General features: G+C 31.5%; 1 protein-coding gene and 1 long non-coding RNA gene across 5 annotated transcripts in view; one reads left to right on the plus strand and one right to left on the minus strand.

The window, feature by feature from the left end:
• Nucleotides 1–1,678: 1,678 nt before the first annotated feature.
• Nucleotides 1,679–20,605, minus strand: part of fus (epithelial splicing regulatory protein fusilli) — a 31,245-nt gene continuing 12,318 nt past the window's right edge. The window contains exons 2-11 of one of the 4 annotated variants that reach the window (XM_089269842.1): nt 20,370–20,513; nt 19,826–20,045; nt 18,265–18,520; nt 13,057–13,232; nt 7,659–7,753; nt 7,364–7,579; nt 4,582–4,809; nt 4,313–4,508; nt 2,804–3,015; nt 1,679–2,405 (exon numbers count right to left, since the gene is read on the minus strand). In XM_089269842.1, the coding sequence (XP_089125968.1) occupies nt 2,259–2,405; nt 2,804–3,015; nt 4,313–4,508; nt 4,582–4,809; nt 7,364–7,579; nt 7,659–7,753; nt 13,057–13,232; nt 18,265–18,520; nt 19,826–20,045; nt 20,370–20,513 (1,890 nt within the window). In that variant the 3' untranslated portion in view covers nt 1,679–2,258. Of the gene's footprint in view, nt 2,448–2,587; nt 3,016–4,312; nt 4,509–4,581; nt 4,810–7,363; nt 7,580–7,658; nt 9,087–13,056; nt 13,233–18,264; nt 18,521–19,825; nt 20,046–20,369; nt 20,514–20,605 lie in introns of those variants that run through there. The other 3 variants (XM_015933416.3, XR_003082925.2, XM_015933417.3) reach the window with 3 other exon arrangements.
• On the plus strand, nt 9,376–10,701 carry LOC149093164 (uncharacterized). The gene is made up of 2 exons (XR_016200275.1): nt 9,376–9,539; nt 9,668–10,701. It is a non-coding gene; the product is annotated as an uncharacterized LOC149093164 (long non-coding RNA).

The following is a 20,605-nucleotide window of genomic DNA, read 5'->3' on the forward strand; positions in this document are numbered from 1 at the left end:
CTATCGGACTATTTTGAAATGTGTTGTTAGATTTACTCTTAATGTCGAGTATCTCATCCTTATTATTGTAATAGGTAAGACTCTGTAACCAAAGTGTATAACAAGGAATCAAGTGAATCGCCATTAAATTAAATTTGCTCTTACTTTGATGGTTACCATTTTGATATGAAAGCAAAGTTTAATGGTACAATTTATATCAAACAAAAAAAGCGAGAAAAGTTAAATTGTTATCTAATTTTCACCATTACATTAAACTCAATTGTATTAACTTTATTTCAATCGTAATGAGATTATTAAATTGAATGCATCATAAATTCAAGATGGATATTATTTTAATGGTGACAATTTATCTTCAAATATTAGCCCCTAACAGAGTCAAAAACAGTCAACCTGGTTGGTCCTTAAAAGCATTATTTTTCACCCAAAAAAGCTAAGGAAAAAAAGGAAGAAGAATAATCATTTCTAGTCAGAAAATGATGAAAAATCAATTGACACGCAGCAATGATCTTAATTCAAGGCACTAATCAAGAGCAATTTAATTTCCACTAGAAGACCCAACCTAAACTGTTTCAACCCAAAAGAAGGAGAAAGAAAAGGCAAAAATTTCTGGTAATCTCCAGAATCCAAGGGAAACCATAACCAATCACTGTCCAACCATTAACACCAGACAATCACAATTATTACAATGAACCCACTTAACTGCTGTCTCCTTGTATCATCTGTTAATCACAAATGATTAAACCTAAACATTTAGCTGGACAAACGAACCATTGAAAGCAACTTAACCAAGTAAACGCAGGTTAAACAAAAGTCAATGTTAATCATTTAAAATTGAAGATGATTAGCACATTGGAATCATAAGTGTCAAAAAAATGTCGCAAACTGTAGAAATGGTTTAATAACCTTTGTACAAGACAAGCAAGAAAAAAAAGGTAAACGCTTTTAACATGTCAATGATCAAGTTAGCATATCAAGGTACACATTGAAATGTATAAATATGTAGATGTAAATGTGAAGAAGCGTCGCCAAGATTAGCAATACATAATAATGTGCCAATAATAATGGTGATAATATGAAATATTTATCAATTCCGGAAGCAGTTAATGAAGTTCAGTCAACCAGATAATAACCTGGTCTCGGTTTTGTAAGCCTTGTAAGTTGAACATTTTGTACTTCTGTTCACATCTGATTTAGACTAACACTAAATACATAATATGAAACACTGTTTGAACCTCAGCTAATCCATTATTATAACTAGTTTGCCGTTCAACGCTGTTTAAGGCCAATAATTGAGACTCTATTGTTTTAACATTTTTAAACGTTACAACATGGTTACTAAAATTTGTCACATTAAGTTGATTGTAATGATTAACTGAATCACAAAAGGTGGAAACATTTAAACATTGTTAAATGAAGACATTGCAAGTTGAATGATTTGACGTTTTTGCTCATTTTTGTTTCTGGTCGACTTACAGATTCTTGACTTTGATTTTTTGATATTTCATTAAAATCTAGTTAATTATTGTCTTTAATTGTTGGCTGATTGGGTGTTCATCTTAAGCATTCAGTGCTTTTGGTTCATTTTGTTTGATTTGAGATTGGTTTCACTTTTGTCAAAATGAATACAATGATTGGATCAATTTGTCATTTTATTGAAATAATTGAATTGAGAGAAAGGTTTTGGTTCAATTAATATAATAATGGTTATTATTATTAAAGCATTATATTAGCATAGGCACTTGTTGGTAACATGAAACCAGAAAATGAGAGTTACAATGTGTTTTTTGAGTGTGTGTGTGTTTTATGTGTGAAATTGTTTTTGTTGCTCTGCAATGGGTTTTGTATGTGAAAGATTCAATTTCATTATTTTGCTTTTTAAGATATGAATCAAAAAGAAGAGAAAAAAAGGAGACAAAAATTCAATAATTGGATTGATTAATTGTTTGGGAACAATTTAAGTTACACTTTAAGGTCATTTAATCATTTGAGGTGGGCAAAGAGAGAAAAAAAGAGAGAGAGATAGAGAGAGAGGGAATAAATTTATAAATTGTCAATGCTCTTTGCAAAAGCACCAGAAATGGACGGAATGTTTATGTATGGATATTTTGGTGTTTTTCGTTGGATATTATGTTGGTTAAATTAATTATAATATTTGATCATCATGGTTGATCATCATAGATGGAAGAGTAATAGAGAGGTAGAGTGAGAGAGAGATAGAGAAAGATAGAGAAATAGATAGAGAGAGAGAAACAGGTTGGTCAAGCCAGGTAAAGCTCGATACATCGGTTACCGATGTTGGCTCGATTTTTCTCTTGAATTGCACGTTCGGCCTCAACTCGAGGTGGAAAGGTTACCAGACCATCGCCGGCTCCATTCCTAGGTATCTGGATACATTCCGAGGTCATCTGGAGATTTGGAAGGAGGAATAATAAGGATCAATAATATAACTGCCAGTTATACAAATGGTATATAATAAAAGTAAAAAAAACAAGAGAAGAAAAGAAGAGAAGAGAAGAGAAGTGAGAGTGAGTGTGAAAGGGAGGAAGAGAGATACTTGTTATCAAAGTGTTATGATGAATCAAGTTACATAATTATTATATTATTAAAAATGATGAAGGCGTGTGTGTCAATGTCTGTCTGCATGAATATGTGTAGTTGCAGCATGTATTAGTTGCCTTATAATAGTGGACAGAGTAATGTGTGTGGTGCATGTTGGCCAATGTAATGAGTATGATGAGTGTGAAGTGAGTCTCTGTGCTTTCTTGTCATACTTTTCATTTCTTGATCTCACTCAGGTTCTTACCATGGTGGGACCCGAATGGGTATAATATGTTGTCGGTGAAACAGGAGGACTTGGATAAGGCCAATAGATTATTGGATGATAATAAGAGGTTGGATGGACTCCAGCGGCTCCTGTGGTTAAGGCCGCTGTAGCTGCAGTCACAGTACCGGCGGGTAGCACTGGGCCACCGCCAAGGTATGGATAAGCACGGTATGGTGAAGGTAATATTGTCCCTGTAAGAGATGACAAGATAATTAGTAACAATTATAACAAAATGATTAAATGGAATGAAAAATTTTTTCAGAAATGTTGATTGTAATTAGGATGATATGTGAATCAAGGGTGTATTGAAAGAGTGAAAGAACAAAGAGAAAAATGAATTGATGATGATCATCATAATGAATGGTTTGCAATTTATTAATCATGATAAACATGACAGATATTTAATTGTCTCGACATAAATTTGATTAGAGAATGGTTTGTTTCTGGTTTTCCTTTCCAACCATTTACTTTAAATGCTTCTCCAGTGTTGATTATTAATAATAATAACCTCATTTCTTTACTCAATTGTTACCCAATTGATAATACAATATCTGTACAAGTGTTTAATCATCACTCAAATTGTAACAATAAACAGCAATAAACCATTTTAGTTAATATTTCCGTTTCCTAAATACACTTTTTTCGCGCAACAATCAACTCATCAAATACTGAAAATCATTTTTGCTTTTGTTTCTTCTGTAACTTTAGGAGCAAAGAAGGAAAAAAAAGGTTCAACTAATGAAATTGATTTAATATTAATGATCAAATTAAATAGTTAACAAGGCCAATAAGGAAATTAAAAAAATATTAATCACAAAAAATTGAGAATGAGATTTGAAACTCATCGACAATTTCATTGAAAAAAACACACAAACTATTGAACAGTTGATTGTTATCCTCTATTTTCATGATAAAATATGAAAATAATTTGCAATAAATTGTAATAATTAATGATAAATTGTATTTATTGTGAAGAGCAAGAAAAGAGAGGAAAATTGTTGATAAAATTAACAAATAAAAAAGGTATCGACAAATCAATTGAGTTGTAATCAATATTGATAAGAATAGTCTTTTGTTAACTTTCTAGATCCATTAAAAGCGTAACAATTAACTATCATAATTATAACTGTGATGATTAGAAGAGTAAATTGAAGACGATTGGCAAAAATGAAAAACTATTGTTACGCTTTTAATGTTTTTTCATTATCTAAATAACTTGAGATGATTATATCAACATCACTTAATGTGTTCACTTCATTCATAGTAACTCACATAAGAATCAGACCTTTACCAATGAAACTATCGACTATCAATAACATCATGTTTTTATTCAATAGATAATATTTCACCTGAATAATGATAATAATTTATTATACTCAACCTATTAAAGAGTGAGACAAACTAGAGACAAATGTTGAACAATTACCAATGATGAATAGGAAGGGAAAATATGATTTGTCCAAATTTAAACAATTAAAGAAAGCTTACCTGTAGTTTGTAAATGCCGTTGAAGTGGAACACCTCCGGTTAAAACTAAATTCATGTCATCAATTGAACATTGAAAGACTTCAATGTACCTTTGCTTTTTACCAAAACTCATGTATTTATGGTGACGTTGAGTTGCGGCTTGAGCTGCCGATTGTTCGGAGTCCATTTGGATGAATGCTTCACCAGAAGGTTGACCCTAAAGAGATGAAAATAGAGAAAAGGGAAAATTAAATTAAAGAAATCAGGAAAAACGATTAATCACTATTTACCTGAGCATTATAAACCATGTGAACTCCACGGAAGACAATGTTATTGGCATATTCACCAAGAAATTCAAGAATCTGTTCAACTTGAGCTTCATAAGGTAAACCTCGAAGTCTAATACAATCTCGTCTTGACCCAGAGGGAAGAAGTTGATGAGGAATTAACGGAATTTGCGGTAAATTCAGTGAATTGGTTTCACAGGAAGAACGAAAGTCCATTGCACGATTAAGAACCTGTAAATTGATCAAAACAAGTAAAAAAAATTAGTAAATAATAACAAGTAAAATATGGTTAAACAAGGTTAAGAGGAGAGTGAGTTAGAGTTGGAAAGAGTTGATGAAGGATACAAGGTGGAAAAATAAAGGTGTTTCACACACAGAGAAATCGCAAGAGATTTGATTAGCAAAGAGACAGACAAGATTAAAACAATTGTGAAGACAAAAAAAGGTTAATCTTGAGCTGTCTGTGGTTTAAACAGCAAATGTTGATTGAGCACAATGAGAAAAATGTAAACCTAAAGTGGACAAAAATGTTCAATCAAAATGGTATAATTGGTTGAAGAGGGAAAAAAAAGTTACTCAAAAATGAAACCAATCAACCTTTTCAATTTTTGCTAGTCTACAATTTAACAAGTGATATGTTAAAATGAGTGTGTGTGTGTCAATTGACATACAGTAAGTAAATCATATAATTAGTCTTGTTGGTTTTTTTTGTTGCTCAAACAAAAAGGTCATTGAAAAATGTGACCTTTATGTTTGCTGAAACAAATAATCTTGTTAAAGACTGCGTATTGGAAAAGAAACCTTTCCCATTGACCTTAAACTGACCCTTCTGTTAAGGTCAACTCACCTGCTACAAGTAACATTTGTTAACGGTTAAGGTTCATTCGCATTGAAGAGGGTAAGAGAGGCAAAAACATGTTAACCAAAGTGAAAAGGTAGGAAAAGGTCAATGTTGAGGTCTTTTTCAATCGCAATTTTTACCAATTAATATTGATTGCTGTGAGGTCTTGGACGTACACATTAGCAACAATTAAATACATTCCTTTGCCATCTTTACTCTTTCCTCTGTTTCAGAGAAGAAAAAGTTTCAAATCTTTTTTTGTCATCTTCTTCTTCTTCATCTTTACCATCGTCATTGTCATTATCATCTTACAATTACTTTTCATTCTTGAAACTCTTTTTTTTGTGTCATCATTTTTACCTTTTATTTTTGAATTTTTTGTCATCTCACAATCTTCTTCTTCTCTTTTCATCTTCTTTGTTATATCTTCCCTTTGTTAACCTGTTGATGAAAATTATTGTCAAAAATGTTCACAATGTTCATGTAACAATCGGTGTTGCGTGACGTTGACGATTCAATGATGAAAGGTAGCAAAAACGTTTCCATGATGAAAAGCAAAAATCTTTGTATTATTTTTTCTCAAGTTAACACCAAACAGAAGATGAACAAAAAAAGGTAAAATAATATAATTTTCATCATCAATGCTATGGAAGAGTAATCTTGACCAGAGATGATATAGCGAAGTAAGAAGAAGATGAAATGAAACAAAATAACATTCAAAAAATGAACATGAAAATATAATTAATCGCAATGCCTTAAGAGGCCAATCGAGGTAAGATGATAGCCTTTCAATGATAACAAATCAACTTCAATTTTTTTATGATTAAGATAATTTTCCTCTTCATCTTCACCATCATCTACATGATGATTGTTTTTGCTGTTCATTGAGAAAGTAAAATGAGAGAAAGGACGAGACTAGAAGAAATGTAATACAAAAAAAAGTGATTACTTCGTCAACAATTAATCTGAATGGTTTTGATAATGTTGATAATGAAAGTGAAGAGATGAAAATGGCACCTTTAAATCAATTACTATCATGATTAACCATCAATCCAGCAAAATGTGTCTTGAAATCGGAAATAGGAAACATGATTCTCTATTACAATTTCAACAACCTTTTTTTTGTGATCTACTTTTGCCTGTTGCCATCTTAACACAATTAAATTAAATTATGTAGATATGATTATATAACATTGAGGAAGGATAAATGTTAAGGTTAAGTAGGTAAAGTTGTTCAATGTTAAGATTAGATGAGATGATGAGGTGAAGATGGCAAGAGAGATGAAGATAGAAATGAAAACAAATATTTGGACAGAGAGGTTGCAACCTAAAAAGGGAGAGTTGAAGCAATTTTGACCTCTGGTCAATTCTTGTTATTGGCTACTTCTTAATTGTCGTTCAGGTAAAAATGATGACCTTAGACAAGCATCTTAAAGGGCCAACTTTGTTTTATTTTTGATCATCTCTTTGCTCTTTCTTCTTCTGCTTATTTTCGAGGTTCCTTTCTGGGCATACATTTTTCTAGACTCAGGTCACATTGATGCGTATAAGCCCTAAGGTAATACTGTTTCCAATGGCGAGTTAGTTACCTGTTGATCATGTTAATACGGTTGAGATGAAGATAACTTTTACTTTAAAAAGCAAAATCAAGTTACTTTTTTGGTGCAAAAATGCAGATACGATAAACAAAGTTTCTCAAGGTACAACCACAAATCAATAAGACAGATCAGGCAACCTTTTTTTTTCATAAACCCGAGGAGTTGCTCACTATCTATTGGATGATGGTGAAGATGAGAAATATATATTATCTTTTTTACTCACAACCTGACACTAATCTACATTCTTGAGATCATATTTTTTTTGCTCGTTTGATAAAATGGTTAGAGGTAAATGGGCAAGGTAAGGTTGAAAGGTTGACAGTTAATTGCTCTTGTCGTTTGTTACCTGTTGAACTTCGGCAGTTGAGCTTCGAAACAGTTCAATGTACCTTGAACCAATGCTTTCTCGGTGTTTATGCAAAGCTTTAATGGCCATCTCTTCTGATTCAAAGAGTACAAATGCATCGCCTGTTGGTCGACCATCGCCTCGACGGACAAATAAAACTCCTTCGGTTCCATCCATAACTTCACATCCATTTTTACCAGAAGCAAAGAAGTCAATCTTGATTGTGGGAAATGAGAAAATGAAACAATTAGTAAATTGGTTTTTGCAGTAATTTACAGTAATTGTGATTACTTACCACTTTCTGGTCGGTACAATCGTATGGAAGACCTCGCATTCGGACAATTACTTGAGCTCCTTTGGATAGGAATTGGAAGGCTTCATTATTTTTTCCTAATATGGGACATGATAGGGACAGATCATTTGGTGTTATTAATTTAATATCACTGGTATTGATTAAATTATTATTATGGTTGGTGTGGTTGAAATTGGTAACATTTGCATTAATATAATTATTATTGTTGATAATTGTGTTGATGGTGTTGGTATTATTGGTGAATGTGTTGTTGTTGTGGCTGTGATTATTGATGGTTGTGTTGCTTATTGTAACAATATTACTTGGTATCAAAGTAGAGTAAATTGGATTAGTACAAAGTGTACTTTGATTGTAGGGATTATTATTACTACTGTTATTAGTATTACTGTTGTTAATATTATTATTATTATTTGGTGTAATTGTCGGTGAAGGTGATGGTGATGCTGATGATACTTGATTCGTTAATGGCGAGCAAGAGTTAATTGTTCCAGTTGACGGGACTACAGTCGCTGTTGTAATTGCTGGTAAATTTGAATTAGCAACATTTACAAGGCCAGTTGACAAAGAGTTATTAAATGGAGTATGTTGCGGTGGATCAGAGGCTGGTGATAAAGAAGTGGATGAAGGAGGTTGAAAAGGCAGTGGCGGCGGTTGAGGGTGATGATGGTGATGGTGGTGAATTGGTGGTGAAGACTGTAATGTCACAGTTGGTGCCGGTGGTGGATGAGCCGGATAAGATACAGGTAGGTAAATCACTGAGGGTGAATAACTGATAAATGGACAAGGTAAAGGTCGTCCATAAGAGTTTGCTGCTGCCGCTGCCGCTGATGCAGCTGCTGCGGCTGCTGCTGCAGGATAGGAATAACCAACAAAACGATTGGAACAATTTTTCCAATTATTAAATTGATGGTGATAACTGTGATTTGTTGTTGAAATTATTGTTGGGGATTGTGGATGATTGCTGTAAACACTCAAATTGCTATTAACGTTATTACTAGAGTTACTATTACAGTTGGTGTTGGTATTACCATTGATGTTACTGTTGTTGTTGTTATTATTATTATTGTTGTTGATTGTCGTCGTTGGCGATGGATTATTGTGGCTATTAGCAATATTATTGCTATTATTAACGATATTATTATTTTTTGTAGCCTCTTTAGGCGAGCAACCACTTTTAACCTTACACATTGAATAAAATAAACTGTTTATTCCAGTTGAAGATGAACAAATTGAACAGTAACTTGTAAATTCACTTGTTGATTGTTTAACTAGTTTCTGGTCTTGGTAAAGTTGCTGATCTTGATGGTGGGGATGATGATGATTCCTCGGATAAAGCACAAGGTGACTAGGGTAGTTTACAGGGTTACTCGGATTTAATGATACCTTGGTTAAAGCAATGTTACTCTCATGACTAGCATCTGAGAACCGGAGCTCAGAGGGTGTCACATAAAAGTTCATAATGATACGCTATTCGAGATAACGACAAACGACAGAGAAGAAGAGAGAGAGAGAGAGCAAAAGAAGAAGAAAATAAGTGAGAAGAAAAGAGAGAGAAGAAAGGTTAAGAAGAAGATAGGGGAAAGTAAAGGAGAGGCAAAAATACTTGAAGGGAAACAACTTTTAAAGGCGGCACCTTTTGGGTTTGAAGGCGGCTCTTTGTCAGAGCCATCTATTGGCATTAAAAGTTTCTAATCAGCACATGTAATTTTTCTAATATTTTTTTCATTTCTCATTGTTTAACTGTTTTTTTATTAATTTGAAAATAATTTTTACTTTTATTTTTCTTTTGTTTATAAATAACTTTTATCATCATTATTGTACATCCAAACATCATCCCGTAACAATGAATCTGATATAATTTAGGTTTGTTTGCTGTTTCTCTGGGTTTCTCTTCGTCTTATAATGTTTTAGGTTTCCAAGGTCTAGCGATTTTGTCTTTTTACTCCTTTTTTAATACAACAAAGCTCTTCTTTTTTGTCCCTCTCTTTTAGACTGTTTTTTTTGGTTAAATAATCCGTCAATATTTTGACTTCAATAATTTTCAACTATCCGTAAATGCTAGCAATTATTGGCTTTACAATGATCATGGTTGTGATAAGTGTTTGGTATAATTTTGGCTATCAAGTATATACCTTTTTCTTGTTGGTGTTGACTTTGTTGACTCAATCTCTAAGGACGTGTATTTCAGTCTGGAAACATTTGCTGACAAATCAATCGTTTTAATTCAATAACTGATTGGGAAATTAACTAAATACGATTGTTCCAGTTTCCATGATCAACAAGTCGTTCTGTCAACCAACTTGAAGACGGTCAAAGTTTAACAACAGATATCATTGACATGGAATACAATTGAACCAAAGATTGAATTGAATTGATATCTGGGCTAAGACTTGGGTCAATTTTAGTCGATTTACTTTTGGCATTTTGACTATGATCAATAGTTAATTTAAAAGCATCTCTAATGCAAAAATAGGTAAAGCTAAACAATCAAGCAAAAAGTTCAACAAAAAAAGAGTTAGCATCGGAATATTAATTGGCATTAGCGACGGAAAACTAACAAATGGCAGACTAAATAGTCTAAAATAATATTGGCTGTAATTTCAATCAACAGTCAGCATCTTTTACAGTTGAAAATGAAGTCTTGAACCTCTGATTAAATAGGTTTCTTCAACCCAATAATGTCTATCAATGTGATAGCATAACAATTAACTGCTAATCTAATGTTACCAATGTGTTCAATCAAAAAAAGAGGTTCTACCTGTGAAACAAGAACGGAAACAAGCCATTGCAGTAAAGGTGAAAAAGGAAACAGAAAAAAGGTTAAAAAAACCGAATGGTGATCAAATAGATACAATTAACTGATTAAGCAAATGTTAAAGATACTTCACAAGATTATTCAAATCTTGTTAATAACATTGAAGGACTTGATGCAAAAAAAAGTCTCATCTTAAGGCTAGAATCAACGCAACCAATGTAATAAATCTTATGCCTTGTAACTCAATTAAAAGGATTTAAAATCTTTCAATTTTCCAAGGTTATAATCATGTTATTAAATCATTTTTGAATAGCAATGATCAAGATTAAGATTGGCAATTTTGATAATGTTTCAAATTCAGACAGCAGTCAAAAGACGTCAAAGCGAACGATAAAAATACGAAAAAAAATGAGCAAAAAATGAACCCAAAAATCAATTGGATTTTATCATTTTTTGTTTCTCAAAAAGTCAATCCTGACTGTTACAATGTTTTTATAGCAATTAGACAACAGATAAAACTCAAACTGATTAACTGTTAATCAATGATCACTGAATCAATGATCAGTTGAAATTAAAATGATAAAAAGCATATTTTACAAAAGCTTTTCTGGTTCGATCTATCAATTTATCTCTCCTTTTTTTGGGTTAACTCTTAGCTTTCCTGGTTAACCGTCATTTAGATTCCCCGGTTATCTTATGGTCTTTGGTTATCTTATCATTTTTCTGGTTCTCTCTCAGCTTTCTGGACATTTCAACTTTTCTGGTAAAACAAATTTATTTTTTTCCCTTCAAATTGTCGCCGTTTTTTTTCTCACTTTAACCTTACTCTTCAGCTCTTCCCAAGCTTGTTGATCTTGTTACACACAATCAATTAACTAATTATACAATTATAATCACTGATTATAATGGCATCTATAACAATGATACAATGTTTCTTGTTTGTTGCAGGTTTAACGTTGAAAACAAAAAAACCTTGGTATTGATGTCAATGGCTTTAACCAAAGCCCTTATTGTTTTCAATGCGACTGATTTGCTTATTTTTAAGCAATATTTTGCTCAAATTGTAATATCATTTTGTCTCTTTTTTTCAAGTGTTTTCTGTGTCATCAACGCATAAGCAGTAAACAAGCAACACACACAAAAGGTTCAACAATTACGTCAAGATTGATGGTAAAATCGCGAGGTGAACGCACACCAAACACAAGTGAATCCAGGTAAAGATACAAACATAAAACGGGTAATAAAAAGAGTTAAATAATTATGCAAAAATGGCCTTCAAAAGGTAACCATAAAGGGATTCTGATAATGTTTTGTTTCTTGTTATACTCTAGTAACTGATACATTGATAAATCTGTAATCATCCATATTCATCAGGTTCATCTTGTTATTCATGAATTTCATAACCATTGTAAGTTGAATCAATTATCTATTGAAGCGGATAAACAAAGATGACAATTACAATTATCATTGGCAGTTTAAATTATAACAATAACTCTTTTCATATTGAAACCAAATTGCGTCTCAAAACTGAGCCTAAAGATCATAAAGCAAACAATTTTTGGGTAAAAAAAGAGTTACTTTTCTGATTTGGTTATTGACTATTCAATGATTAACATCAAGACAGTTGTAATTTAGGTAACTAACAATCGTCTTAAATGATTAGCATGTTTAAACAGTTAATCAAAAGGCAAAGAATTCACAATTTTCCAAGTCAAATAATCAAACTGTTGCTACCATTAAATATCTTGCTAATGCATAATGTTATGTTAATGGACATTATCTTAAAGGTAACACAAAAAGGTGTGTAAACATGTTGCCTGAACACAAACTTAATGTTCAACATGAATCCACTCAAATTTACATTAACCTTTCAATAAATTGCTGAGTGATTCAATTTGGATGAGTTTAATTAGTTGGTTAAACACTTTGAGCCAATGACTTTAAAGCAACAAGTGTTGGTTTAAGTAAAATGCAAGATAACAGGTTAATCATTGGTATTAATCAACTAGAGCAACTAATTAAAGAATTGAATATTGAATCAAGAAAACAAAGGAAATACGAAAAAAACAGACAAAAATGAAAAGCATTGTGAGTGAAAAAAAGGCAAAAATGGTGAAGGAAAAAAAAGATGCAGAAAAGATGAAGGAGGTTGAAGGAGGATGAAAGGAAGAGTGAAAAGACAGGAAAGTGAAAACAGATTGAGTGAAGATAAAGTTGCAAGGAAATAAGGTATTGAATGATAATTTTCACATTGGCCAGTTGAGCTTGTTAAACATGCTGGTTTTATCCGATAACCCTGAGCATAACATTAAATGTTACATGAGTTGAAAGTGCAAGTTAACACGGGAAACCATCATCACCAGTCTCTTGATGTTCATCTTGGATCAACATCACATCAGCACCAACCTCAAGCAATGGTGAAAGAGGCATAAAGGTCTCACTAAGCAGTTCACTTGAGCGTTAACCTTAACAGCAACAGCATCACTCTATACCAAACATGATAAGCCAAAAATGCTTTTAACTTTATAATGACAAACATTACTTTCAACTCCAACACACACCAAAAAAAATATCTAAAGACGAAAGTAGAGAAAAGTATAAAAGTATAAAAGGCCAAAAACTTACCACCAGCGACTTCGACAAAATCCTCTCCTGAAGCACGGTACACTTCAATGTAACGCTGGCCAATGTGGTGTTTGTGTCGCTTTAAAGCCATATCACGATGCTCTTGGTTGACAAAACGCACCAAAGCCTCACCATTACGACGACCCAATGGACTTAAACACAAGGCAACTCCACCTCTACAGCAGAACCAGAAAATACCAAAAAATTAATTCAAGACATAAAACAATATCAACACTAATCAAGTTAATGAAACATATGAAACCAAAAAAAACCGAAAACAAAATTTAACCAAAAAAGTGGTTAATGTGAATGAGAACCCAATTTTGGAGTGAAAAAAGACAGGAAAAAAGATTGAAACTAAACCCAAATTAAACAGCCATTTATTAATAAATCAATTGTTTGCCAAACTAATGCATAAACCTTCACCAGAAAAAATGTAATTGATATGAGAAACCAAAAAAAGAGGAAAATCTGGTAAAAAAAGTACCAAAAATTTTGACCCATTAATAACAATAAATGATTATTTACCCAAATGTTACATACATTAACCTTTAGACAATTTAAATCATCGTTTATGATTGAAAAGACTAATCTAATAGAGATTTTTTAGCAAGATTTAGATGGGTCAGGTCATCAGCATTAGCAAATTTAGGCCAATCAAATGTTGATTTACATGAAGATGAAGAGAAGAGAAGAAGAGAAAAAAAGAAAATAATTAACAACGCAAAAAAGGGAAAAATTAAAATGAAATTAAAAGTAAAATGATAACTCATGATATTTCATGATGATATCATGATAATGGATGATAATGGATGGTAATAAGAGTAATGAAATTAAGTGAAAGTGATGCGGGTTTTGAGATGAACAAGGTGAAGATGAAGATGAAAGTGAAAGGATGAATGATTCTGATTGTTTCTATGGCAAACTCAGAATGTTGAAAATGTTTGAAATAATCAAGTTTGATTGTGTCCTTAAGGCTAAATAAGTAAATGTTTAACCCCAAAGTTTCCCCTTTTATTTTTGTTGAAGCAACAAATCGTGATCAAGGTTATGAACAAAAGGTCAATGAAAGGTTACCTTTTCTTCTTCTTTTTATTCAGGAATCTCGATTATTATCTAATAATAATATTAATAATATTTCAGGTAGATTCACCATTTTTGCTTGCCATTTGAATCAAGTTGAAATGCACTTAAATTTGGTGTGCAAAGAAAGTGAATGAGTAAAGTAACAAGTGAATCTTATTTGCTTTTGTATGAAATTCAACGCAAAAAAAAGGTTTCAAGTAAAAATGAATTCATTTTTTTTTCTTTTAATCTGATCACTCATTACTATCATTCAAACTGTTCATGCTGATTAACTACTGTTAATGTAATTAAAAGATTCACCTTAAGTTGCCTTTCAATTGTTGCCATAATTTTGAATCATCAGTAAATCAATAAAATGGTTTGTTAAGTTGAGTTTAAAATTTGCTTTAACCAAATGAAACAGTTAAATGGAGGTTTGATAAAGGTTTTCAGAGATTCAATGTTCCAAGTCGATTCGATCTTAGACTCTCAGGTCTTCGAACTGTAAAGATATCGATTTTGTCTGAACTTGAGAATCAATCAGTTTAGGCTTTTATCGTGTGACAAACTTCAATGAAGAGTTTTTTGTAGAAATTTGGAAATTTGAATTCTGCAAATGAACTTTTCCCAATATTTGAGAATCATTAATGTAATCATTGGAGTTGCAACTTAATTGTCTAACTAGATGAAGCAATTAACTGTGAGACATGTTACTGATCAACATGTCGATCATCATAATTGTTGATAATAATTCAACTTTGCTTGGTTGATCATTTTTCATATTCACTTTGGTTAACTTTCAATGTTTTTATTTTTTTCAGTTTTCAGTGTAAAACATGAGCCAAACACGTACTTTGAATGTTAACAAAGGTTTCAAGAAAAATAAGATTGATAATTGATTGGAAAAAATATGAAAATGTTCAACAGAAATCAAAGATTGTATCATTATCATGATTATGATTATTCAAAGATTGTTAAAGCAATCATCTTCTTGTCTAAATATGATAATTTGAAAGTTGAAAGGAAAGATTTAACAACAAAATAACAAAAACAAGACACAAAACGCACCAACAAAAAGGTAGCAAACCTTGAGTATTATTTGCAATAATTTATCGCTTCACTGTCAAACTGTTACCAAATGTACAAACAACTCAAAATGGTTCAACTAGTTGAATACATCAACTCACAATTAACCAATGAATTAACTTGAGTCTGATCACTGGTTAAACAATTAACAAGTCAATAACAGTGTCTACCAACAGTTCAACAAAAGCTAAATGCGAAAGATCAAAATAGCCAAATGAAAGCATTTCAAAACTTGGTCTTTCATCAGAACTTTCATAACCTTTAGCGATTTCACCATTAAAGTAAAATCATGAATTTCGGTGAAAACATTGAACAAAATCTAAATCTATTGAAATGACATTAACTTGAATCAAACGTTTGATGGCAATTAAAATTGAAACACTTTTGACGGATCATGAAAAATCATTGAAACTCTTGAAGAAACAAAACGCAGTTTCAATTTTTAATGGTAATATCAATGATTTTTATTGATAAATTGAGAAGAATGGAAAAGATGAAATTGATGATCAGGATAAAGCTCAGAATGAACATGATTGATCGTTCATGCGTCAAATTTTTCCTCTTCTTGTGGCTCTTTGGGTTCCTTTCACAGTCAATATGTTGATAATTTTGATAGTTTTTTACCTTTAAAAGTAACAAAGTAAAAAAGTTTCATTCTTTCAACTGGAAAATTGCTACGGAATCGGTCAACTACGACTTTAATGTACTTTTGTTTGTCTTCATCTTGTTCTTGATATTGTTGCTCATGTTTACCTTTACCTTGTTTGGGTGTAAAATGTCTCTTTTTTTGTGAGTTTGTTTCATGTTTCAACTCCATCCTTACAGTAAAAAGATTATTGTTATGAAAGATTGAAGGAACCTTAAAGGTTGACTCAAATACTATCATCATGGATAATGATGATGATTATGATTATCTGATTGATAAAATCATGATCAACTAATGTATAATCATTGGGTGGTCATCACGATGTCCAGCGATCCTTTATCAATGTTCCTTGAAAACGGTTAAACTGTTCAACTTCGTGATTGCTGAAAAGATGAAATTAAACCTTTTTTGTTCATCATTTGATCATTTCAATTTACAATTCAAACAAAATTAAAAAACCCAAATTCACTTGACTTTGTTTCTTCATTTCTGATCAAACAAATGACTAAATTATTTGCATTTGTTTCCATTCACTTTTCCCAACCAATTAAACGGTTAAATTGTTGATTAAACTAGCTTTTAATTGTCACCTAAAATTATCATAAGTTGAATAACGATTAATCATTATTGATTCAAACATTTACTTTTTTTTGCTAGAAATGGTTTGCTTTGGTTTGTTGTTGTGTGTTTTGAAAAGTGAACAGATGTTTAACATTATGGTCTAGAGATTGAGTTAATTAAAATAACAAATTAAATTATGACAAACCAGCATCAAGTAATGATAATGGTTTGATTGTTGATTGCTGTTGTCACCAGTAAACTTGCTAATAAAGGTAAACCTGATAAAAGGTTTGATGACCTGACTTTCCCATTATTTTTAATTCATATTTTAGTTTTGTAAAAGGTAATACCTAAACTCATCTTGAAGGCAACCATTTTTACTTTCAACGATTTATCTTTCATCATTCTGGTTTTTAGCCCAGTTAAAGTTATTATTACCTGCAATTTGGGCAAAAGTATTTCTCTTATTAACTCCTTACCTGGGAAGAAGAAAAGAAATGATCATTTTGCATTTCTATTACTTTATACTTCATCATCATCATCATCATCATCATATTAACCTTTTGGCTTTTTTAGCTTCTTTTTTTTCTTGCTTCCCTTTTTCATCATTTCAAATATTTTAGGTTAAATCACAAATGTAAACAACTCATTGGAATGTTGAGTATTTTAATGCTTTACATTATTATAATCAAATCTTTCCCAGTGTTGATTGTGTATTGTAACTCATTTATTGACCATCATTTACTTATGATTAGCATTTCATCGGCTTTTTGTTTTCCTTTATTCATTCACTCATTTTCCCCTTTCATTTTTCATGTTATTTGTTGGTTTTTCCTGATAGACTAGCTTTTGTAATATTTTATTGTTCTGTTTGCTGATTCAATTTAATGTGATTTAAATGGTTAACTTTGCCTAATTTCATTTGCATTTTTCATTCCTAAATGTTTAAATTAAAGTTACAAGCTGCGTCACCTATTAACGCAATAATAAACTAACTAGCAATCATATGGTTAGTATTGTTTCCTGTAGCAAATGATAATGACTGGTAATATTAGACAATTTGCCTTTTTTATATCATATTTTTTACTATTAATTATTGTTTGAAAGTCACAGTATTCAAATTAACCTTGTTCATGTTTCAAATTGTGCTAGTTAACAAGGAAAGATTACTTATTCAAAGTGAAAGCTTGTTGGACTTTTTCAGTTTTGTTTGTTGTCTCAAATCTCATCTGTCTACAAGTAATTTATTCATTTCCCTTAATTTCTGCTTTATATTTACCATTTATTACGAAAACAAATGGTGTTAAATATGGTTTAACACAATATATTCATTACCGTTTTAAGGTTAAATGTCATCATTGGTGTTTTCAAGCCAACAGTAAAGTATTTTCACGGTCAATTGAGTTGGTGGAAATAGGAGTCAAATACGGCAATTTAACTATACACAAACCATCACGAATAATGAACACTTCACTAATTGTTAATTTACTCGGCAACTATGGCTAATCTGTACAGTTAAATTGATACAGGGCTCATTTTCCACAGGTTGGTGGGATCATGAAACAGTCTGGTTGGTAACAAAAAAGTGATATTTGTAGATCAAAATGATCAAAAAAAGCCGCCAACAATTACACCTAAACACAATCGATTAGTTATGAATAAATAGTGATTTATAGCTTGTGAATATGAGATGAGAAACTTGCTATTGATGCTATAAATTGATGCAGTTGAATTTAAAATCGAGAATAAAATGAAAAGATGGTTAAATGGCGAAGTTGATCGTAACAATGAAACTACCCAAAGATATTGAATGCAACAAAATTAGACTGATGGAAAAAGGTTAAACTCACTTTCCAATATTGAGTCCTTTGAAAAATTTGGCCACATCCTGATCTGATGATTGCCATGGAAGACCTCGAGCTCTGACTACAGTATTACCATCAACTAATTCATTTTTACTGCAAATTCCTGGTTCCAATCGTTCTGCTATCAACTCAGGTTCATTAAAAGTATGACCATCGGTGGCTAAACGGATAATTATCTTCGCCAGGTTTTGAATCTTCCTAATTGCACAGTCAGCTGATCCATCAGGCTCTATTGATAAATCTGTAAAGCAACCAAACGATAAATTAATAAAAAAGGCGACATTTTCGGAATCAAAGGGAAAGAAAAGGACAGAAATTAAATCTTGGAAATGTCTGTTTGTCTACTCAAGTGTAAAGGATAATTGCTATGATTTAAGTCAATTTTCGCTTTATATTGACAAAAAATTAACGCCATTTTTCGGCTTGAAAATTTGTCTCTGTTTTTACGGTTGAAGGTCTGTTCTGTGGCAACTAATGGCTAGTAATTTTAATAATGTATTTACGCGAAATTAATAAGCTGCTAGTTTCACTAATCATTCACCAGATATGAAATAACAGTTGCCTACATTAATTTGGTAAATTGTTGTTTAATTTTTCTCATTCTCAGTGGTAAACTTTATAAGATTGATATCAATCATTACTGCGCTAGGGTTGCTATTAAAAGACTGTTTTTCAATCTAGCTCAGTCAAAGTCATAATATATCAGCAATGCAAATTGTTATTATTCAATTAGTGATGTTTAACTATTTATTTGTAGATTTATTATTATGCATATCAACTAATAAAAGCCAATGGTCTTGAATTTTGCTTTTTTTGCAACATGATAAGCCTGAAGGCAGAATGAAAGATGATTAAAATATGATTATCATGAGAAGATTGAAAGCCAACAATCAAGTTACAAATTATCAACATTAACATAAAACTAACCAAAACTGACGTAATTTATTAATATTTTTTTCTCTCTCTTTAGCTTCTGCTAGAGACCAGGTAACAGCTCACAATATTATTATCGGCAGCAAATAACAAATTCACTATCATTAGGACTGATGATGAAGATGAATAAATTTTTCCAATAGTAATAATACTTTTCATTCTTATGAATGTCGTTTTCAGTTGAAAAAATGAATTAACAGAAAATAATGAATGAATTGATTGAAAGTATGGCCAGGGAACAAAAATGCCTGGACGTAAAAGGATGAGAAATTCATTTGTTGAGAGTTGAGCGGTAAGCGAAAGTTAAAAGTAAAAATTTTGAAATGATAAATTTAAACTCATTTGCTAAACGATTCTCTGAGCAATTGAGAAGCGAAAGAAACTAGCTGAGATGATGTGAAAATTATCGATCAAGAGAAAGATATCAATTTCTCTAGATCTTTGCAACATCTTTGATACTTTGTAAAGCCTGCAATATTAAGGGAGGAATTTGAATTGAATTGAATACAAGTAATGGGTTGAAGCTGTTTAAAGATAAAATAAACTGAGGTCTCAGGTAGGTTCGGTAAGCAAGGATGGGATGTAATACATTGAAAAAAGAATGATAAATTACAATTTAACATCTCATCGATGGTTTGAAAATCATTATTGCGATAAAATTTCCGAAACTCCTTCTTTAAATCATGAAATGAATGGAAATAGTCTGGAAGTGTGATCCCTTTTTTACATGCTTCTGGATGGATAACTTGGCGTAAATGAAGTTGTCCATCGGTAATTAATCTGAATGATCGACCCCCATCACATTGTAATTTACTTTTTGCATATTGGTCAAACTAGAAAAGAGAAGACAAATTAATTTAATTAGATAAACTATGAAAGGTTAATATAATATTGAAGGACACATTGTAACCAAATATTAGTAGATAAACAGTAAATGATAGGTACAAGAAGTGAAAATACTAGTAAATAGAGATCCAAAGACCAAAAATAGTCAGACTTGGTGATCATTTTGCGAAAATACATTCGTTTTCTCAAAGTGATTAACATGTGATGATGACCATTAACGATGAATTTTCTTTGGTTCTATTAATATCTATTAACACCAGTTTTATGTATCCTTGAAGTTTTTATCAATTTTGAAAAAATAGTTTGCTTACCTCTTCAACCACTTGTTCCAGAGGTTGACCACTTTTAATGAGATCCTCAGTTAAACCAAACTTTGTTCGGGCTACATCGGATAATACATTTACGTTTACATCGGCACTTCTTGGTTTTACATATTTACAATGAACAGCAACAACCTAAAAAAATTAATTTACAAAAAAAAACAAATAAAATAATGAGCAATCCGTTGAAAAAAATAGCAAACATAAACAATAATTTCATAATTGAC

The sequence above is a fragment of the Tetranychus urticae genome, chromosome 3 (genome assembly GCF_039701765.1).
Source record: "Tetranychus urticae isolate SD_2017Ah chromosome 3, NJAU_TeUrti_SD_1.0, whole genome shotgun sequence".
Taxonomy (NCBI): Eukaryota; Metazoa; Arthropoda; class Arachnida; order Trombidiformes; family Tetranychidae; genus Tetranychus; species Tetranychus urticae.